At 34.2% G+C, this 24,827-nt stretch overlaps 2 protein-coding genes across 4 annotated transcripts in view; one reads left to right on the top strand and one right to left on the bottom strand.

The window, feature by feature from the left end:
- The window catches only part of LOC138703044 (angiopoietin-2), a 412,233-nt gene extending 408,921 nt beyond the window's left edge, over positions 1-3,312 (top strand). Inside the window, exon 7 of the mRNA XM_069830579.1 lies at positions 2,540-3,312. Coding sequence (XP_069686680.1) covers positions 2,540-2,634 — 95 coding nt within the window. The 3' untranslated portion in view covers positions 2,635-3,312. The remainder of the gene's footprint in view (positions 1-2,539) is intronic.
- The window catches only part of LOC138703043 (uncharacterized), an 825,197-nt gene extending 808,959 nt beyond the window's left edge, over positions 1-16,238 (bottom strand). For all 3 annotated transcript variants that reach the window (XM_069830575.1, XM_069830576.1, XM_069830577.1), the window contains exon 1: positions 15,944-16,238. The gene's annotated coding sequence lies outside the window, so the exon portion shown is untranslated. The remainder of the gene's footprint in view (positions 1-15,943) is intronic.
- Positions 16,239-24,827: the final 8,589 nt, after the last annotated feature.

Genomic DNA, 24,827 nt, shown 5'->3' with positions numbered 1-24,827 from the left:
AAATTTCATCCTTGGTGGAATAAAGATACATTAATTTGAATTACCTAATCCCATATTATGTACAGTTATAAAACAATATGCAAATTCTAATTCAACAGATGAGCTAACTGTACTCCACTTTAGTGAAAATATACATTTCACTTATTTTCAAGTTTGTCTATCTTCTTAGACTGTCTTATTAGAACTTCTTTCGGTCTCCTTTCTTTTTCCCTATGGATTCCAGTTTAGGGGAGAGACTGTAACACAAGCAATATTTATAAAATTAAGAAATAACGGAAGTATACATATATCTAGCAATGAGTGAGATTCTGGCTGATATGTACTTCTATTATCAGGCAGTACTCTCACTTGACGATATGTGTCAGAGGAAGAACACTTGTTTGTATGCATCTGAAGTCCGATTAGTGGAATATGTAGCTAATCGTCGATATATGCAATGGAGGGAAAAAGGAACTGGCCACCCTATTTCATTACTTCCTGGTCTAGTTGCCTCATAAGTGGTGCCTTGTTGATATCACTTGTGGGGTTCAGACCTGTCTTCGGACAGTTGACTAAACAGCAACATAGTACGTACTTACTTACTGAATTTTAAGGAACCCGAAGGTTCATTGCCGCCCTCACATAAGCCCGCCATTGGTCCCTATCCTGAGCAAGATTAATCCATTCTCTATCATCATATCCCACCTCCCTCAAATCCATTTTAATATTATCTTCCCATCTGCGTCTCGGCCTTCCCAAAGGTCTTTTTCCCTCCGGTCTCCCAACTAACACTCTATATGCATTTCTGGATTCGCCCATATGTGCTACATGCCCTGCCCATCTCAAACGTCTGGATTTAATGTTCTTAATCATGTCAGGTGAAGAATACAACGCGTGCAGTTCTGTGTTGTGTAATTTTCTCCATTCTCCTGTAACTTCATCCTTCTTAGCCCCAAATATTTTCCTAAGCACCTTATTCTCAAACACCCTTAACCTATGTTCCTCTCTCAAAGTGAGAGTCCAAGTTTCACAACCATAAAGAACAACCGGTAATATAAATTCTAACTTTCAGATTTTTTGACAGCAGACTGGATGATAAAAGCTTTTCAACCGAATAATAACACGCATTTCCCATATTTATTTCGTGTTTAATTTCCTCCCGAGTATCATTTATATTTGTTACTGTTGCTCCAAGATATTTGAACTTCTCCACCTCTTCAAAAGATAAATTTCCAATTCTTATATTTCCATTTCGTACAATATTCTGGTCACGAGACATAATCATATACTTTGTCTTTTCGGGATTTACTTCCAAACCTATCTCTTTACTTGCTTCCAGTAAAATTCCCGTATTTTCCCTAATCGTTTGTGGATTTTCTTCTAACATATTCACGTCATCCGCATAGACAAGCAGCTGATGTAACCCATTCAATTCCAAACACTCTGTGTTATCCTGGACTTTCCTAATGGCATACTCTAGAGCAAAGTTAAAAAGTAAAGGTGACAGTGCATCTCCTTGCTTTAGCCCACAGTGAATTGGAAAAGCATCTGACAGAAACTGACCTATACGAACTCTGCTGTACGATTCACTGAAACACATTTTAAGGGGAATTGGACGTTATCGCATGTAAAGTAATGGTAAAAATAGCCTATCTTCAAGCAGTCATAAAAGTAATACTATTTATCACAGCTATTTCATTTTTTTAGTGATATATGTATACACATTAAACTTTAAAATGAAAAAAGAGTGGTTAATCTAGTGTAAATCTTACCCTTAAATTAATTTTTTAATTTAAACATATGTTTTATATAAATTCACTACATACCTGTGATTAGGTACACTCTATTCACTTATCATAGCACACATTGAATTAAAATTTTGGCCACTTACTGCTAACAGATACTAAAACATACCCTACTAAAATTATTAAAATATCTGTAATATTATGGGCATAGGGCTTATACTAATCTTCAATTTTTTTTTTAATTTATTGACGGTGATGATTACTAGAAGCCCTATGCCCATAATATTACAGATATATGAATAATTTTAGTAGGGTATGTTTTAGTATCTATTACCAGTAAGTGGTCAAATTTTCAATTTAATATGTGTTATAATAAGTGAATAGAGTGTACCTAATCACAGACATGTAGTGAATTTATATAAAAAAACTGTCCTTAATTAAAAAAATTAATTTAAGGATATAGATTTACTCTAGAGTCACCATTCTTTTTCATTTTGAAGCTTAATATGTATACACACATAGCTAACAAAAATGAAAGACCACTGATAAATAGTAGACTATTATATTTATGACTGCTAGAAGATACGCTATTTTTACCATTATTTTGCATGCGATAATAACCAACTCCCCTTAATTAATCGAACTAGTTTCTTCGGAATACCAAATTCAATAAGAATATCATATAAAACTTCTCTCTTAACCGAGTCATATGCCTTTTTGAAATCTATGAATAACTGATGTACTGTACCCTCCTACAAAGTTTTATAAAAAAAAATGTGCATATAACAAGTGTTTGAATTTTGTTTCTACTTTAGGTATCGTGTGGTTCCGCTGGAGAGGATGGGATTACACCCTGAAGAAAGCAGTGATGATGATCAAGCCCAAAGGATCTATCAGCACAACTTCATAAAATGTTAATTTAACTAAATGCTAAATTAAAATAAACAAAAATCCAAAACCCTATTGAAAGAGACATTCTGTCAATTTCTGTCATTTTAAAAACAAAGATGACAATCATCAACAATGTTTATTAATAAAATCAGAGATCAACATAAAATGCGACACATGAAGGAGGAAAGTAAGTGCTTCATGACACGTAAATATGAACACGTTAGTTATATTTATAGAGGCTATAGGGCAAGAAACGCAATTTGTAAAACGCTATGTTGTCCCTGTCCTAAATATATAGACGCAAATCCTAACCAAGGTATTTCCACACGAGGTTCAGATGTAGGCCTATGCCTGGAATGTGATAGAATCCTGATGATAGCTTCCAAATTATAACCACTGGAAAATAGTCATCAAATAATACATGCAATACCATATTTACTTGTGTATAAACGACATGCAAGCAAATGAAGAAGTCTCTATTTCTCATCAATAATGTTCACAAATATATTTATTAGAACTGGGCGGGGATATCCCAATATCTAATACACTCACTAGCACAAAAAGCGAAAAACTTAATTTGATTTAAATTTCAGGTATTCATACAAATGGCTGTATGTTTGCAAGTAGAAAACAACTGAATTGTTAATTAAATGAAATGTCGGTATATTATGGTAACCAAAATATTTTTGGTAGGTATAGTTACCAATAGTATTAACTATATCTTACAACAAAAAGTAACAAAACTGAAGTGTTTCGTTTTTTGTGCCGTCAATGTATTTACTAAGCATGAAAGTATCGTTGATGATATAAAATATAATTATATTGAGGTCTTTTCGATATTTCTCACTTTCACTCTGGTCATTTTTCTTAAAATCACATTCATAAATAATTACTCATATAGTTATAATTAGAGCTCGGATTTTATGTAATTACATATTCTGTCCCTATATATGTACCTACAAGGAGAGCTAAAATGTCTGCGAATCATATCAAAGAGATCATTATTCCCAAGTTTTAAGTTACATATTTGGTGCATAATAAATATTTTGGCATATATTACATAGCCCTATTTTGAAAGAATACATATTTTTTTCACCAATTTTCCCTCTACTTAATTCTTAAGTTATACACTTTAAAACTGTTTATAAAGCTTATCCCTTCGTCTCTAGTGCATAAATATAATTTAATAATAGAAAATAACGTATTCTGTCAAAAAATGGACATCTCTTTGCAATGCTAGTAGTTTGTATATCCCTTAAGAAGTAGCAGTAAAGTAGGAACAAATATAAATGCAAAGGATGAGCCATTGTACTGCTAACGCGGTGAAGGAAAGAGTGAAAGTTACCCTATGGATCTGAATGTTTTGCACAAACAACCCCAATCAGTTGCTATAAAAGAAAACATTTCTTGAGAAGCTTATTTTGACATCAGGTGATACAAGTAGCTAGTCTACTGCCATTAGCATCCAAGTTAAAAGACTGGATTTCAATTGACGACTCCTTTACTACGATGGTAAAATCGTGCTGTGCAAAGTGTGTGACAAACGCATTGTGTGCTCCATGAAGTCACAATTAGAACAGCATTTAAAAATTGAACTTCATGTGAGAAATAAAAGACGTACTCCGTCGAAAAGAAACAAATTCTTCTTACACAAGTGGTGCTGAAACATGCGTCGAATTTAATAAAAATTTGTACATGGCAATGGTTGCTGCAAACATACCATGATATAAACTTGGAGTTCCAAAGTTTGAAGCATTCCTACGCAAATACAGCAACTTCAATATTTCGCATGAATCAACACTCCGGAAAAATTATTTGAACTTCTGCTACACCGACACAATGGAAATGATTAGAGCTGAACTTCATGATTCCTACATATGGGCTGCCATTGACGAGACGATCAATGACAGCAGAAAATATGGAAAAATATTTAATTATTAATTGCGCCTCCAAACAATAATTAAATGAGGTTGAATCACATGTGCACCTGTAATTTCTTATTGGTGTGTAAAAATACATCGAATAAAGCTGAGATTTTAAATTACATATTTTTATTTATTACATATTTATCTACATATTTTGTCATTTTAGCTACATATTTATGTACATATTTCTCAATTTCATATTACATAAAATCCGAACTCTAGTTATAATATAGAGGTCCTATGCAAACCAGTCTCAGGTAGGAATGTTCCATCAGCTTAATGAAGATAGTGAGGAGCGCCTGTCCCAAGGAAACTAAGTGGTAAGGGGTGGAGTAGGACTGATCTGTGTAGGGAAGCATGCATGGGTTTGTACGTACGCCGGCATATGACTGCTCACTGCCCAACAAAAGATTTTGTTAGGTAGAGATTGGAGTGGATCCAGTCTGATAGGAATTATCTGTGTATATATTATACATTTCAACATAACCCTATAAAATTGTATTTATAGTAGAGAGCAGTCTATGGCATTCTCTATGGCACTCGGTGGCAAGCAGGCCCGGCGTCAGCATTTGTCATTCCCAGTGAATGATGTCCGCTACAGTTGCTAGAGTCGGCTATTAAAATTACAGTATTCATATTGTTTACTAACCTTCACTACAGAAGGTGTTGAAAATGATGTCCCCCTGATGCTGACATTTCCGAAGGAAATTGGCATTTACACATGCAAGTTCGTCTTCTGTAATTCTCCCGATTTCTCATACAATACTGTCTTTTAACTCACGGATTGTGTGCGGATTGTCTTTGTATACTTTATTTTTTAGATTTCCCATAAATAAAAATTCCAGGCTAACAAATCAGGGGACCTAGAAGGCCATAATCCTCTACTAATAACCCTGTCCTCAAATATTTCGCTTATCAAATTCAATCGTTCGGCTGCTGTATGGGCAGTTGCTGAATCCTGCTAGAAATAAACACTCTGACACTCGATATCGGTTAACTGTTCAAAAAATGGTTTGAGTATTCGTGTTCTGTATCTGTCACCATTGATTGTATCATCAAAAATTATAGGGCCTATAATCCTATGTGCAGTTATAGCGCACCATACGCCAACCTTCTCATCATGTAAAAGGGTTTCATGAATGAGATGAGGATTTTCTGTACTCCAGTATCTATTGTTTTGCGTTATAACATGGCCATGTAAGTGAAACCATGCTTCATCTGTGAAAACAATTACTGTAGAATCCACAACACCATCGGCAATACTTTGTAAAACCGAGTTACAAAAATTCACACAGCTCACATTATCTGTAGGCTGTAATTCATGCACCACTGTCACTCTGTAGGGCTTAAGAATTTTAGTGGCTCTAAATGCTGTGGTTTCCGAAACACCCGTTTCTTGTGAGAGACAGCTGAGAGATTTTCGAGGAGAATGTTCTAACCTTTCTCCTATCTCATCGAGTTTTTCCTCAGTAAGTACACTTGGGTTTCTCTTTCCACGTTTATTCCGAACTGACCCGGTTCCTCTGAACTTTTTTACGAGGTTTAATATAGTCGTTCTATAAGGAATGCGAACACAAGGAAATTGTGTTGCAAAACGTTGACGCACTATTCCACAATTCTTCGTTATCAAGTAACACTTGACAAGATAAATCCTTTGTTGTAATGTAAACTTTTGTGGTGCCATATTAAGCCACAATCTTCAATCTTCAACTAAGACATACGTACATCAATATAAACGTCAACAGAGCTCATAAGCAACTGAACAGAAGCTATCAGTTGCAATGTGACCATGTGCTGTGTCCTTGAAGGCAGGGAAAAGAGAGAAAAACTGTAGTGTGCGATTGTAGCACATCCCGTTCAACGGGAATGACAAGCGCTGATGTCAGGACCGCTTGCCGACAAGTGCCATAGAGAATGTCATAGACTGCTCTGTCGTTTCTGAAAACAAATTTGTTTTATTAAATTGTAGGCCTTTTTTTTTCAACTTTCTATAAGCTCATAAATTATTATATTTTATCTCCACATTTTTTATCTATGCTTCATATTCTCTTCTGTTAACTGGACTACTATTCCAGACAACATTTCTCAGAAAAGTTTCAATCAGTAGATATTAATTTTGATGTTAAATTAACATAGATTTTTTCTGCAATCTGTAGAAGAGTTAAAAAATAACAGATAGAGTTTATAATAAAATTGTTCTATATACTATATATGTTAAATATAAAGAACTTCTGACACTGTTCTTCCACCTCATACTTCAAAATGGCTAATAAAAGAGTAGAAAATTAAATTCATGACAGTTCACCTAAAAGGCCCATTTCAGTATTTCAGAATTTGACATAGAAATTAATACTGTATTACAAAACATTGAACGCAATTACTGTCCCAGCATATTTACGTTACCAGTACTTCTAAAACAACTCAAATGCAATATACTGTTTATATTCTATGATACTTAGAAATAAATTGCACATGGTTGAAGAATTTCCACTGTAAATTGTCGGGAAGAAACCAATATACTCTTTTCCATTACTCACGTTCTGAGCACGGAAAATATATCTTTTAATGGCAGATATTTAATATGAACTTTGACCCAAACTTCCTCTTCTAGAAATAAAGTAGTGAAAGCTTTAAATCACTTTACTATCATCAGTATTGCCAATGCTACACCATATGGAGATGGCTCTATGTTGTACCTAGTAGGCCTACAAACTTAAATCTATAAATACAAGAGCAATGTTTCCAATTTAAACAAGAACATGACATGTCACCAAACTGCAGTATTATGAGACCAATAAAAACTACAGGCCACAGTAACGCATGTCTTATACACATAAATATGGTATACAAGCTAGTTACGCAAAAATGGGACAATGTAGCAAAATATTAACACTTCAATGCCCGAGTGTGAACCACTACTATTCAACTGTGTATAACTTTCTCAACTTGTGACGCTTGCTTAAAGGAATGTTCACATCAGGCGTGAATATCGAGCAGGCGCCATGACAAAACTCAATTATTATCATTAAGTCCTTTGATTGCAATCGACTTCTTTGATGAAATTCACATCATTAGATGGAAATTGTTGGAGGACAAATATATCAGAACTGTCGCTTCACATTCGTACAGCCGATAATTTCAATCTGATGATGGTATTTATATAACCATGTCCAGCGTCTCACTTTTAATTGCCACATCCATGACAACATACGTGATTTAGCCAGAATCTCTTGACATGTTCTTAATTACACTGCAGCAATCTCAGGGAATGAGTAATTTTTGGATGTTACGTTGAGTATTACTGGGAAGTAAATGTTTATATTAACATGCAATGGCACCACTACAATTAGGATATTCATTTTGTATATAATTTTCAAGATTTATATTTGTAGTGCATAAATCAAATTTTGATTTAAGAATTTAATTTAACATATACTGAAGTCTTAACACATATCACATGGAACCCCACAACACCAATATGAGATATAACCTTCTACATTAGATTAAAGCCCCAAAATAGCACCTTACTAGCTTGTCTATCATGTTATAACACTATTTATTGCATAACACTAATGTCACAACATAATAATTTACTTATAGTTCATTTAATTGAAATTCTAAAGCATTTTTATAGAGATCCACATAAAAAGTTTTAAAGTTATTCTTCACACTCCAGATACGATACACGTTAAAAAACTATATTTCTATGTGGAAATCAAAAGAAATTAATGGCAATCCAATATCTGAATATTTAGTTAAAACTCGACAATTGTTTCCTTCAGTAACCTCGTTTAGTTCTTCATCTGTAAAATGCTTTTATTTAGTATTTTCTTAGTATTTTATACAATTTGAATATTCATTAGTTCTATACTGTAACATTAAACTTCAATGTTCAATAAAATTTCACATTCTTAATAATGATATGTCTTAATATATAATTAGATGGCACTTGGAAAACGTAAATTAAAAAATTGCATGACATATCATAATTTTTCAGCACTTTCAAAATTGAGAGATCTGATCTATTTTTATGCATTTATGAAATATAAATTTTCTCCGTTTTGTCAAATTCCTTTTCTAATCTTGTGTTTTAAAGATAAAAAAATGTAAAATCAAACTTATAAATTTACAAACTCTGACAACCAAGAGTCTATTTTGAACACACAAATATTTTAACATTAGAATCATCCACATTTAGGAAACTTCTGCAGTTACTAAGTCACTAAGTACATTGATCCAAATAAAGTATTTTTCTTGTTTAAATATTGTGTGTGCTTATCAATATTTATTCAGTTTCTACACAGTGTGCTGCGCTCATCCATTTCTTCCAATATCACAACATTGCTGCTTTGATTCGAATATATTTGGTAAAGTCAATTTCATTCGCTGTAATCCTTCTTAAATCTTCTAATATTTCATCACTGTATATTTTTGACATGGAATTTTTTATAGCACTACACTATAATATAATATTTCTCCATAAAAGTGTAAACAAGAAGGATATGTAGTATAAGATTATGTATTATGGTTCAAGACGACACGGCAGGAACTGGCTTAAATTAAACATGAATCATGATACATTATTACTGGTAATTAAAGTGAGATTAGGCCAGTCATTTCATTTATAATTTTATACAATTTGCTCTTGCGACATTCTAATATGGTATATAAAAAAAAAACTGATTGTGATGTCACGAAAATAAACTTTCAGAAATGTGAAATAATGAAAATGTACAAGAATGTTGTGCAAAACTTATGCATAATAAATTTTACTATGTTTATTATCGATGTTTAAATTACTTATTGTAAACCAAAATCCATAAAATGTGATTTAGGTACATGTTTTTTCTGCAATGATTTACAAGACTTACTTCAGATAATACGTGGTTCTAAATAAAAACTGTAAGTAAAATTTCAGTTTTAATGTCATATTGATGAATGAACAACGCTATCAACCCCCAGCACAATAAACTGCTACAACATAAGGAAAACATGTCATTTTAAAGAATGATAATACAAAATCATGTAGTATTAACCTTGTTCAAGTGAGTGCATATTAAACATGCTAAAGTGAGGACATGTTACTATCGAATTTAGCTTGGCTACTGTTATAAATAGTAAATAGTTCATAAGCAAAAGTAATAAAAGCAATTGCAAATGCAATCATTGAGGACAGAAAATAATTTTGGTAACAAATTCATTCATTTTCCCTCCTATAATAAATCAGCTTTGAACATAACTTTTAAGTAATATTCCCAAACTGTTTGTGTATAATATTTAGAGCTCAGATTCATATGCAACAAAAAAAATTGCACATTATCTGAATATACCAGTACTTTATGCAAAAGAGAAATTTCAAAATTTCGCCTTTATAGGTATCGGATTGTGCAAATAACTGTAAATTCCGAAGGAAAAATGTTTCAGTGTTTATTTACCCATTTCTTTTATTGTTTTATAATTGTGCAAATTTAGCAATTCTACTCGTTTTCGCTTCTATAAAGTGCAAGCACTAGTAATAAAGAAGGTATATTTTCACTACACAAAACATTCTTCAGTAGCAGATCCAAAGCTTCATCAAGGAAAATCTCAGAATGACTTCAATTGCTTGTTATAACAGCACAGGATAAGAAATTCATTGGTGTGATGTCTATTTAATTACTTGTATTAATTGGAACTGGTTACTTGAAGCTCATTAAATCTTTAGGCAGTGTGTGTGTGTGTGTGTGTGTGTGTGTGTGTGTGTGTGTGTGTGTGTGTGTGTGCAACACTGGAGGGAAAAACTGCATATTTATAGTGCACGTTTATGTAAATATTTGTGCATATTTGCAAGTCTATTTCAGTATTCCTGTCTGCATATGTTTCTGGGCTCTGGTAACATTTAAGTTGTAAAATTTGGTACGGTAACGGCTTTGCAGTTTTTAAATAAAATTTAAACATGTTTACGGGACCTGTTCTAAGAATATAAAAACAAAATTTAAGCAAATTGCAAATGCATAAATGTTATGACAAGTACTCATTTTTATGTATTATCTTAAGACAGCTGCCACGTTGTCACTTTACAATTAGTAAAGATTTAAAACAAGAACAATTAAGTCATTATTCTGGTATGATAGTAATATTAAATACGTCCACCATTATTAAAGTACACATATGGTTGAGTTTAAAGAAGCATAAGATATTCCCATATTTGTGTTCAATTATAAAACAAGAATTTTATAATTTATAATATTAAATTTGTCCTCATAAAACTATGAAATAATTTTACTTTTACCGAAGTACACTACAGCTTTAAAACGTTACGAACAGAACTTATTCACCATGCCGAATAACTTAAAGAACTTTTCTACACCAGCCTAGATTATAATACCAAAGGTGATGAGTGGAAATTAATTAAGAATATAAGTTTATAAGCGACGCAATTACACACAAGATCATTTATTAAAGCACTAAGCATATAAATCTTAAATATATTAAATTTCCATTCACCCAATCTGAAAATATGTCAGTACAAACTGTATAAAACAGCTGTGTATGTAGAAAAACATAACATTTAAATAATAAAATCTGATGAACAACTACAGATATAGAACATGCATTCAGTTATTCAAATCCAACAACTGGTGAGGGTCTTGAAATGTGTTGGCAACATCTTTAAAATAAAACGAAAATAAAAAAATGTACCTATCTGGAGATATGAGGTTGTTGTAAATATTTTGTGAAAGTTGTATAAAGTGTAACCATTTTTTTACATACATGGAGTATTGATTATTGTTTTTACCTATCCAGTCCTTCCTTTGTTGAAATATCCAGTAACACTTCGGTCGAAACCTTGATTCAAGAGAACACAACAGAGATCACCAAAGCTATTTGAATAAGTAGTATCCTAGATCATATATGTAACAGATAGGTCCGCCTTATAGGCTTTGATATTAACAACTTTTGTCAGGTTTACTACACTGCCATCTAGTTGTTACATAAGGAGTCACGTCATAATTCCCATTTGAATTGCATTAGCGACTGTACTGCCATCTCATGTTCGTTTACGATGGATGGGTGGCGATCCTGGCGGTCATTCTCTTCAGAGTGCTGCCGATTTTAACATAGCGATGAGTTATGTTACATATATGATCTAAGGTACGATACATGATCAATTCAGGAAATATTTACAAGCCATGGTGCTCTTTCGAGAATATTCCATATCTGACAAATGTCTGAAGAGCTGTACCAGACTTAATAACTTCAACAACTTGAGTGAAACTTGCTTCGGTGCCCTTGTACTCATTATAACCATTTTTCAACTGCTGTGGAGTAATGGTTAGCATACCTGACTATGAAACAAGCAACTCGAATATTCCCAAAGAAAGCAAAAAAATTTTTTCAAACATGGTGGTATAGGGAATATAATGGACAGCTAATTTCATGCATCTCTTCATAGACAAGAAACAAATATTAGCCTATAATAAAAAATGTCTCGATACTGAAGAGTTGGTGGCCATTTTGTGTTTTTGACTTCGAATAATTGTGTTTCATGTACATCATTCCCGGATAAATTGACTCTTAGATACTGAATATTAACAAAATCTGTCCAATACTTCAGGATAAATCGCTGTACACAAACAGACAACAGGCCCAAAACCACTTTTCGGTATCTGTGTTACTTCATATGATGAGAAAGTAGGCTATAAATGCGATTGTAAAATCGAAATGATCTCACATATGTTGCAGCTTAAATATTTTTACTGTCCAATAGGCTACAAATTATTACAATTAAAAGTTAAAGAATAATCTAATGATCATTATTCAGAGAAAATAACTTCCTGGTGTGTTGAAGGAACATTCCATATCAAGCTTCATTGGTTAGCTGAACGTCTCACCTCAAACATAGTGTGATTTTCTAGCATTTAGAAACTTAAAAATGGATGTAACAGGATAATCTAACATGAATACTGTGAGAGTAGATGTTAGGCAAATTAAGACAGATTGAATATATTCACTGAATGCAATAAAATATATTTTAATCACCACTTCAGTAAACCTGACCAAAAAAATATATATGAACAAATCATTATATTCCATACATTAACTATACTTACAATGCAATAGATGTTTTAAATTAGTTTTTAAGGGGGGTGTAATTCATTTTAAAACAGTAATACAGAGCTAGACTATATGATCTTCACAATTATATGTTTATAATCAGTAGGGCTAGGATTTTGATGAAATTGCATCTTTTTTCTAGTAAGCCAGAAACATTACTGCTTTAGTATTTATATGTTACGTGATAAACTGAGTGTTTTAAGACATATTTGTTAGGGCATTTTTTTTTTTTTTTTGCATTTTTGCCTGTTTCAATTCATAAGAGCATCTTTTGTTTTATTCGGTCATTTTTTTAGGCATTTTCATTTAATTTTTGCCATAAATTCCCATTATTAATGTAAAATAATGTTTATTTTCTTTGATATTTTCTTTACATATTTTGTCCATTAATACCCATTATTTTGCATAATATTTTAATCGTTTTTCTACACAAATATTGCCATTTTCACGTACTAATGTATCAGTCCAACCACTCCTTCAATATAAACTCCTCTATACCTGTTAATTCCGAATAAGAGTGGCCTTGTGGTAGACTACATGAAAACTAAAAGTAAAGTAAATCCATGGCGCCAAGACCGACCACTGACTGTTGACCTCATGTCCACATGCCAAAGCAGAGGTGAACGATCATACATGGAAACTACACCAGGTAAAATAATTAATTAAAGTGTACTACTTAGAAACAATTCTGTAAAATTTAATTTAATTACTAGTCTAAATATTAACTAGTACAAACCTCTTTTCCTACTAGCCAATTACATAAGATCAATTTTTAGGGCATTTTTGAAAGATTTTTAGATAATAAATGCATTGTTTTAGGACATTTTTTCATGATTTATAGGTCATCAAAATCCTGGCCCTAATAATCAGGAAGAAAATAGGAAAGATTGGAGAATGCTGTTTTGCAGTGAAGGACCTGCCCTTGGGCAGAAAACTGTAAATGAATGAATCGGAAGATCATTATGCTACTCACGTTTAATGGAATTCAAATGTACAGAAATGGTACCGGTACAGATGGAAAGAAAAACCCTCAGTTTTCTATCAGAAAATCACAAGTGTTCAATGTGAGACTCGAAGGTAACTCAACACAGCGCCTGTGTTCAAGTTCATGCTAGACACATTGCAGCATAACATAATAAAATTGCTAGTTGGGATTGTTGGTGTGATACAGATTCAGTGATCAAGCATGATCTGTGGTAATGGTAGTCCAGACTCGATTTTTCGACATTCCGCAGAAAAAAACCTTAGTGTCAGATTCGGTAAATGTGGAGGCCAGCAACAGAAGTTCTTCATCATCATTAGCACCAAAACGGCCAAACCATCATTTGGTAGTTCTTAATTCCCAGTGAAAGTGTGGAGGTGCGCCATCCTGTTGGAAGATGAAACCAGGACTGTCCTCTTCCAGCTAGAGCAGGAGCCATTGCTGTAACATGTCTACATACAGTACGAAATTTCCGTGATCTTTATTTCATTGAAAAGGAACCAGATGCACACATTCTCGTGGGTTATTGTACAAAACACATTCACTTAAGGAGTCACGCATGTACTCCATGTAAGCACGTGGGTTTCTGTCTCCTAGATCCTGATATTATGTATTTTACCTTATCTGAAAGATCAAAAACCCATTTCCTTTAGATTAGGTAAGCTATGATTAGGCTATCCAAAGAGAAAGTCAGAGCACAATACCGTCTGACTTCAGGGCCTGCAACAGTTGCTGTTGAAAGGGATGAAAGTCAACCATCTGTACAGAAAAAGCCACATAGTTTTCTGTGATATACCAAAATTTATGCTGCCTCTGATGCTGCATTTCTGCTGGCTGTGTGTGAACCTTGCATAGTTCTGTTCAGTTTTCTCGCTTACTGATAAGTGGCAGATTGATTTTATTTTTCACATACAGCCCCTTTTCTTGAATTCGGAATGCCACTTAGGAACGGAATGCACACTTGTTTCAGAAATTCCGTTGTACACAAGTAACAGACCCATGAAGTTGATAATCCAGGCCATTGACAGCTCTCCAGTTCTGATGGCAGCCATTTTCTCTCATATTGCCCTGGAGGCGAACAGTGTATATTACGATTACAAGGTAAACTAATACGAATTTCGAGAATTTCTCTTTTTATCAGTACCAATTTTGTACACCTAAATTTTATACACTGTGAATGATGTAAGTTTATAAATACTAATTGAAAAGTAATTATTAGGTCTTGCACATAGCACAACAGCTTAGCTGGAAAGTAAGATAATTTTATGAAATTTATGATTAGATAGCAGATGTGTAGACATTAGAAGTTAAGAATGCCACCAAGTAAATCATAGAGAACGTGGTGTCCATTTGGGAGGGTCTTTAGGACAGGTTCACAAGATAATTGAATAATACACTATTGAGTCACATCCATGTAGTAAACTGCAAGCTGATGTGATACTGTTAGTTAACAGTCTTATCCGCTACTTACATGTCAGCGGGCAGTTTACTAGATGCATGCTTCAGTCCATGTGCCCCATGTCTTTGTTGTCAGGGACGCGCTTCCGTACAGGGACAGTGGCATTCCTCTAAGGTTAGGGCCCATTTTAGGGGTGTGTGTATTAACAGAAAAACTATCATAAAAACATGCGTCCTATTCTCAATATTTTCTAGCCCCTAATTTTCGATTAATACACACACACACTCACCTAAACTATGCTCTATGTTTAGAGGAAATGCCATTGCCCCTGTACGGAAGCGCGCCCCAGACGTTCATGTAAAATGAAAACAGAGTTAAGCTCAATCTTAAAAATTCATAATTCAGTGCAATAGCAAATACTGAAAAGCATCGAATCCAATTGATGACAATTTTTATGATAATAGAGAACTTTATAACATGATCAGTTGTCAAATTCCCGAAAGGAAGACTGTAACTAGTTCATAATACTGCGAGTTTGAAAGTCTCAATTGTCGCCTATAATCAATATACAACTTACTACTAAACTGTATAAATACTAGAACGCAATCTCAGTATTATTAATACCTATCAGGGTAGACTTTGTAAAGCGAGAAAGTTTAAACTTTTAAAGAGAATTTTAAAATTCGTCTATTAATTATGAATATTAATAACGACATCTTCCAATACACAAGTATTGCATAATTATTTGTGTAAGCCTAGGATTGAAAGAGCCAGTAATTTATGTCAATTTTCATTAGAGTTCAATGCACTAATAACAAGTTTGTGCGTGTGTCTGTGAATGAGGTCGCGACATATTTTACACATTGTTTCATCCTGCAACAATCACTGAAAACACTATAAAATATGCAAATAAAATTAATCTTACGACATTGATGCAGAAATCTTCGAATTGTGGCACAAATTGTCAGTTTTGTATTAATTCTAGTGCTTCCAAATCGTGTCCACGACAAACGATAACCTCCAAAGCTTATAGAAGATTGTATTAACACCCGATAATACATAAAACTAAATATGGACGCAATTTAAATACACATATACATATAAAAATAACTCTGTAAATATCACACACTGTGATCACTAAACACAAAAAGTAATTCCATGGGGTAATCAAAACTAAAACGTCAACATTCCAACATTCAAACGACAAGACGCGATTACTGCGATCTCTGGTGGTGACTGAAATTGAACGCTACCAACATGTGCATATACGACTGAGGTAAAGTTCCCTTACATGTGCACCAATCAAACGTGTTATATTCAAAGAAATATACCACAATAAGAATCAAATGAGTTTGACAAGCAAGTGATATCTATTTAACAGAAGTCTGTACGTTCAACCATTGCCCAGTATCTAGCAAATAATACGTATTGAGAAAGAATGTTATTTTTGGACATTTTAAATTAATTCACAACGTTTCGAAGATTGGTTCTATCCTCGTCTTCAGATGAAAAAAGTAGGTGTGAAAAGGGTAGCCTACTCGTTGGGGGTCGTTACAAAAGGAAATAGAAATATAATACGTATATACTGTATAGATGTAGGATTACAAATTAATATGAGGGTTCACAAGAACGGATCTATGAAGAAAATAATAAAATATCTAGGAAAATTAATAATAATAATAATAATAATAATAATAATAATAATAATAATAATAATAATAATAATAATAATAATAATAATAATAATAATAATAATGAAACATGGAGTAGGAAAGAAGGACTACTGGACGCAAATAACCATACAATCATATCAGCAGTAAAATAGCAAAGGATAGCGTAAATCCGTAGATAATAGTATAAGAAAACCGTCACTCGGACCAAGACGGATAAGAATAATTTGCATTCTAAATATGTTACAGTTTGGACATCAGCATTTTGAGTTTATATTAGCGATAGAGTTGTAATGCAAAAGTAGTAGTAGTAGTAGTAGTAGTAGTAGTAGTAGTAGTAGTAGTAGTAGTAGTAGTAGTAGTAGTAGTAGTAGTAGTAGTAATAATAATAATAGTAATAATAATAATAATAATAATAATAATAATAATATCATGTCCGCCGAGTTAGCTCTGTGATAGCGTGTCTGCCTCCAGACTAGCCGGCCCAGGTTCGATTCCCGGCGGGTGCACAACTTCTAATCACTAAATTGTGCCCAATATACCTGGGTTAAATCCCAAATCTCTCCGCAGTGCATATGAAGAGAAGGCATATGTCACTGTTGATAGTGATTCGTCCGTCGGATGGGGACGTTAAGCTTGGCGGCCCTCTTGGTGCTATTCGACAGGAGTAGGCTACGTGCCGGCACCGAGTTTCCCCTTCTCCCTTCCTCACCTTCATCATCATCCTCACCAATTCCCTACACTACACCTACACGAACACTTGCACATACACTCATCCTAGTACACGACATAACTCTTCACAGATACACATCATGCATAACGTGGCCCGCTGAAGTGGTGTGCAATTTGAAAATGGTCACACTCCTGCCACCTGTCCGCAGTATGCGAAACCCGAATCACGCACGTGAAGTGGGTAGGCATTAGACAGACACATTATTATTATTATTATTATTATTATTATTATTATTATTATTATTATTATTATTGTTGTTGTTGTTGTTGTTGTTGTTATAAGAAGAATATTACCGTTTATAGTTTATTTTCTGAACTGTTATTCAATAGGCAAATCTAAATGAGATTATTTACTATGCACCCTTGTAAGAAGATAAACTTCTGTTTTCTAAATTACTCATGAAAGGCGTTCTTTGTAATTACAGAGCATAACTCGTGAAACCAAATGCATACGTGCGTCGTAGCTCATGTAAAAAATTTTATGGTGGAATAAGTGAGCTAGCTAGCTGCAAGTCGAAACGTAGTGAGGGAGGTAAGCTTTTTTGTTCCTCTCACGGGCAGTAGGTATCACGAGAAACCGAATGGCCTGGCTATAAGACATTTGATTTTATTTCTTTAATTCATTCTGTACAAATCCTTTACTATTAGGCCCTATAACTTTTTAGTCACGAAAATCGCCATTTAGAAGCGATACAGATGCTTCAATATATTTATTAGTGGCTTATGGTGAGACTCTAAGAATATTTATTTTATGTTCATTTGAACATTTATTTTGCAAATGCTTGCTTCTATGGATATGTAGAGATACTCGTATTTATTGATAACGCCCAGTAATCCTTAAAAAAACGGAACAGCGCCAGAATATCACAGTAATATACGTATGTTATTGTTATACATTCCGAAAAGGCACAAAAATGGCATTAATTTTACAGAATGGATGTTGAGAGGTCTTTCACGTGAGCCCTGGGCATTTCAGGCTCTTTTGTCTCTACGCAAAAGCAAACATAAGTACATAACCTAACTCAATTTCCGTAGAAATTTAAGGACTAGACAGAAAAAGAGACGGACCATCCGCTAACTGACTGGTCTTCTGAAAGAAGATGTTTTAAAAATTGGACTAAAATCGCAACGAAAAGTATAAATTATTATGTAGGCCTATGTAATAATTACTAAAATATATCTCAGAAAATGTTTCCGTGCTGGGAACTCCACTGTTCTACGTAACTCAAACATTACAAAGAAAATCGCCTGATATTTCTACGAATAGATGGACATTGTATGTTTTAAAGTGAAACGTTTATGCTCTTGACATCGAGAAGTCTAGTCACATTTTTTTGTTAATGTGATTACTTCAGTAATAACAGTAGACCTTGGATAACTGAAATAATGTGTTTAAAACAAGGGAAAACAAAAAAAAATTATGTAACATCATAATAAATTCCTTTTTAATTACACAAATGGGTGATTAATAGATACGGGGAGCATAAATACAGAAATAGTTAATTTCATTCATTCAGCATTGTGGAGTAAGAAGAGAGAAATTAAAAGACAGTACCAACATTTTATTTCAAATACCGAACATCTTTACAATCCCAACCATACTCACAATAACAATAACAGAATAGTATAATATAGAGACACTTTTTGATTTGAAATAAAGACTCCCCCCGCTACAAGACTTTTTATTTTTGCACGGAGGAGGGACCCGAAGGCTTGCATTCATAGTGTTCTGCCCAAGGGCAAGTCTTTCACTGCAAACCCAGCATTCTCCAGTCTTTCCTATTTAGCGGATAAATTCGTGCATAGAGAATATGATCAAAACCCGTACAATAGATTACGAGAAATCGCTGTATACAGACAGACTGTATGGTAAAACCACTATTTAATAGGTATAAGAGATGCTGAGAAGGTGTAATTCAGTATAAATCTCCTAAGTTACTTCTTTGCATCAACTTAGGAGTTTCCTCACTGCTGAGATTTTCCTCGACCATATATATATATATATATATATATATATATATATATATATATATATATATATATACTATAATACTTGGGAATCATCAATGGAAGGGGGCAGCACCACTTTTTAGTAATAAGGGTGTGTTAATAATTATTGTTGTTAAATAATTATTAGAAAATGTATATAGTTCTTCAATCATTGATTTTCTAATAATTAGTAATAGTAGAGTTGATGATATATATATATATATATATATATATATAATATATATATACAGGGTGTTTAAAAAATACGGGGCATAATTTCAGGTATGTATTTCCCACATGTAGACAATCAAAATAGTTCATTACAACAGTTATGGCCTTCACAACATTGAAATTCACCGGAACGTTTTTTCTTTCCGCAGGTCGTTGCCGTCAAAGGAAACATTAAGAGGGCACTCTGACAGTTCATTCCGAGGCGAAGGTTACATTCAGTGTTGTGTAGGCGTTAGACTGTGCGACATTTATTCAAATCAAGAGCTGGCAGAGATACACTTCATGTAGGCTACGGTAAGGCGGACGGCAATGCTGCGCTGGCTCGTCGTTTGTACCAGGAGAGGTACCCACAGCAACAATGTCCAGATCGGAAGACATTTGTACGTCTCCATTACCGTCTGTGCGAGTATGGAAAATTTAACTCTCCTGGTTTGGGAAGGGGACGACCAAGATCTACAACTCCAGAAGTACAGGAGGAGATTCTGGAGGCTGTGAACATGACTCCTTCTATCAGCACACGAAGGGTAGCGTTGCAAGTCAATGTTCCTCATACGACTGTCTGGAGACTGTTGAAAGAGTATCAATTGTATCCTTATGATTTGCAACGTGTACAGGCCCTGTCACCAGCAGATTACCCTGCACGAGTTAGGTTCTGTCAGTGGTTCTTGCAGCAGTGTGGTGTAAATCCGAACTTTCCTGCCTTAGTATTATTTACAGATGAAGCACAGTTCACATGATATGGCATAACAAATTTCCACGATCAGCATGTATGGGCGTATGAAAATCCACGTGCAACTGTTCCATCTCATCACCAGGTGCGGTTCTCCCTCAACATGTGATCGATTAGTTGGACCCCATGTGCTTGTAAACAGACTTACGGGGCAGGCGTACACAAACTTCCTGGAAAACACCATACCTCATGTTTCAGAAGACACTCCACTGATCAATCGTCAACACATTCACTTCTTGCATGATGGCGCTCCTGCACTCTTCAGTCGTACGGCTCGCCGGTACTTGGATCGAAGGTTTCCTGATCGATGGCTAGGTAGAGGTGGCCCAATTGCTTGGCCTCCACGCTCACCTGATCTGAACCTTCTCGATTTCTACTTGTGGGGCCATTTAAAATCATTGGTTTATTCGTCTCCGGTGCCTGATTTGGAATCCCTTCGGAATCGAATTGTGGCATGTTCTGAGGACATACGCAATACTCCTGGAGTTTGGGATCGTGTTCGCAAGTCAATGAGATATCGATGTGAAGTCTGTATTCAAGCAGGAGGTGGACATTTTGAACATCTTCTGTAATGACAACGACCTGCGGAAAGAAAAACGTTCCGGTGAATTTCAATGTTGTGAAGACCATAACTCGGAAATGAAGCATTTCCTGACACATGTTGTAATGAAGTATTTTGATTGTCTACATGTGGGAAATACATACCTGAAATTATGCCCCGTATTTTTTAAACACCCTGTATAGTCCACACCTGTTGAGTAAAGGTTAACGCGTCTGGCAGTGAAACCAGGTGGCCCGGATTCGATTCCCGGTCGGGGCAAGTTATCTGGTTGAGGTTTTTTCCGGGGTTTTCCCTCAACCTAATATGAACAAATGCTGGGTAACTTTCGGTGTTGGACCCCGGACTCATTTCATCGGCATTATCACCTCATTCAGACGCTAAATAACCTAATATGTAGATAAAGTGTCGTAAAATAAACTACTAAATATATATTATATATCAGTCGAAATTTACAGTTTGATAGTCTCCTCCAGTGGTCGTCAGTACTCGCTGAAATGTGCAAAGGGTAAGCGGAGCCGTCCCCTGTGCCCCGTCGTGCAGCAGGAAGAGGTAGAGAGCATACCCGCTAGCAGCTACGAGTGCACCATGGTGCACTGTGTTTTCCGCGGGTAAAAGACGCTAGCCCCAGGTGCTCTGTGCTGACGACCGCTGGTCTACTCTTTGCTGAAGATTTAGTCCTAGTTGCATGCAATGAAGATGAGCTTCAGTATTCAGTGATCAGCACAAAATACGACATGGAAATCAATAGTGAAAAAGCAAAAGTCATGGGATATTTTGTGAGAAATATTCGGTAGCAAGCAAAATTTGCTTAAACAACAAATTAATAGAAAGAGTCGGAAAGGAGAGTTATTGCTTCAACAGGCATCATAGAGTCCGTGGAGCTATCGCCTGTCTTCTTCGGAACAAGGGTTGGGAAGTTCATGAAGAGGTCCACTGCATTTCTGAAGACGACTCTCACAGAAGAGCGGATATAATAGCAATAAACAGGCAACAACAAAAGGCTATTATCATAGATCCAACTATACGCATGGAGAGAGATCTAAACCAAGCTCATCAGGTTGATCATGAAAAGAGGGCCATTTATGAACCTTGTATTCCCTACCTTAGTGCCAAATATAACATCCCTCTCTTCAATTGGTCAGTGACAGGTTTATTTTTTGGTGCTCGGAGTTCTTTACCAAAATTTACATATAATTTTTTTAAACAATTATCAATATCATCTTTTGAAATTCAAAAAATAATATCGCAAATTCTTAAAGATTCCCTGCAGATTATACAATTTCATTTATACCACTCAGAAGGCCTTAATTAAGGATATGCTAATTTTAAATAAAATCTTTTATTTATAAATATAATTTTATAGTCATCTTCTAAGATTTTATTTTATAATTGATAATCAATGGTGCTTAATTATTACATTTTATTTTTATAACAATATTCATATTTAATGAATTATATTTCTTTGCTATTAATTTCCGGATCCTCGTGGTCATCCTAAATTAAGGCAGGACGAGTTATTTCTCTTTCTCTCTCTGAGTTTACGTATCTTGGCTATAATTTAACATTTTTTGGTGAAACAGATATAACGTCTAAAATTTACAAATACAAGAAATCAATAGAAATAATCAACAATCGTTGGACATGGTTTTTCCACTGCAGTTCGTACTTGTTTATAAACTGTGAGACTGCTTGTAATTGAAGTTCCTGCATGACACCCTCATTTCTTTTGTGGTCCAAGCGACTATATCCTACTGTTGCTCTCACAAATTTCATTTCACAGGCCGTTATTCTGCTGATATCCGTACTTCTCATTGTCCATGCCACACTTCTGTATTGTATTGTATTGTATTTGTTAACATTCCATGGTATTCATACATTGCTTTACAGCTAAAATATGGAACAAGTCAAAAAATTTAATACTATTATAAAGTCTTAATTTATAGTCACAGTCTAGATGAAATATATATACAGACGAGATTTACAATATAGTCTACTAGTACAACACATAGTTTTAGTATCAATTTCATGAAGTGTTATTGAATGTCATGAATTCACCTACAGAATAGAAGGCGTGAGAAATTAGGTACTTCTTTAATTTGGCCCTAAATAATCTTATGTTTTGAGTTTCATTTTTTATATCGATAGGGAGGCTGCCATAGAACGCACTCCTTTTTGATAGCACGATAGACTTGCCGATGGAGTATGAAAGTTATTTTTTGACGTGTATTTATGCTAAGAACTGTTGAATTAGTCACAAAGTTTTCACGATTACATACGAGGAAGACTATTAATGAAAAGATATACTGACAAGCCATGGGCATTATTTGTAGTTTTTTGAAAATAGTCCTACAAGATTCCCTATATTTGGCACCTACTATTATTCTAATTGCTATTTTTTGTAATAGAAATATACTGTTACTATCTGTGGAATTTCCCCAGAATATTATTCCAAAACTCATTACCGATTGGAAGTATGCAAAGTATATTGTTTTTAAGGTATTGATATTTACTATCTTCTGCATAGATCTAATAGCAAAACAAGCTGAATTTAATTTGGGGGTAATTTCTTTAATATGATTTTTCCAATTTAACACATCGATTTTTAAGCCAAGAAATTGGTTTTCGTTGTTTCTAATAGGGATCTGTTGTTAATTATTGCGCTAGAAATTTGCGAGGTGGAATTTGCATAGGATTTAAATTGAATTATGTTAGTTTTGTTACAATTTAATACCAACTTATTGACTGAGAACCAGTCACATATTTTGAAGAGAATTTCCTCTGTTGAAGATTGGAATGTGTTGGAGTTATTGACTGTAATTAATATACTTGTATCATCTGCAAATAATATGGGATGACGTACATAGTAGAGATGGCCGATATTTCACAAACCGATATTTTGTCACAGGTATTTTTTTGTCACAGATAAACCTGTGACTGATGACAAGAAATATCTGTGACAAAATATCGCTATCGAAATCTGCTCCGTATTCAGTACTCTGTGACCGTCGCAACGTCTGTGACTGACATTTTCTCCTCTACGTCGTGGGTTTGCGCATGCGCATGATACAATAACAGCAATCGGGCGGTGGTATTTGATTATTTTTTCGTGATATTTTGTTCAATATTATTTTTTTCAAAGTTATGATGTGTTGCAAAGTTATTAGCAGCATTAATATAATCATGAATCTGACATTTTGTTTTCAGATTTTAGTCTGTATATATGTTTTATAAATATTTTATGTATTCGCCCGAGATCTTCACATTTTCATATTACTGTGAATTTATATTAATGTGTAAGTATTTTCCATTCAATTAAAACCGAACGAGACAAAACTGGCTAATATGATGGGCAACTTATTTCGCTAAACTAACCTTGAGGTAGTTTCCTTCGTAATCCCCTTATACACCTTGCATATACGAATCTGTGACAGGTTAGGTTTGGTTAGTTTAGGCTTTGTTATGCCTTGGATATATGATCAACTGCATCTCCACAAAAAATCAAATTCAACGATTTTCATTTCCGAAATCACCGAAACTACCTCAGCGCTAGTTTAACCCGAGGAACTATCTCTCCACAAAAAAATCCTTATAAATGCAACGATTTTCACATCCGAAATCGCCGAAACTATTTCAGCGCTAGTTTCACAATCTTATTATAAATGATATAGTGATTACACGATTTAAATAATAATAATAATAATAATAATAATAATAATAATAATACCATTGGTTACCAATTTATCTCGTATAAAATCCTGTCTGAACAACTGTTTTGTTTTGTAATTATTTTCCATTGTTTTTCCGACTACTGATGTTTCGTTAATTTTTATTCTGACTCAATATTATAATGTTAATGCAAGACTTAAAATAATTTATCCATTATATTATATACAAT

This window comes from Periplaneta americana, chromosome 7 (assembly GCF_040183065.1).
Source record: "Periplaneta americana isolate PAMFEO1 chromosome 7, P.americana_PAMFEO1_priV1, whole genome shotgun sequence".
Taxonomy (NCBI): Eukaryota; Metazoa; Arthropoda; class Insecta; order Blattodea; family Blattidae; genus Periplaneta; species Periplaneta americana.
The sequence above is the reverse complement of the archived record's forward strand: the minus strand, read 5'-3'. Positions and strand labels throughout refer to the sequence as shown.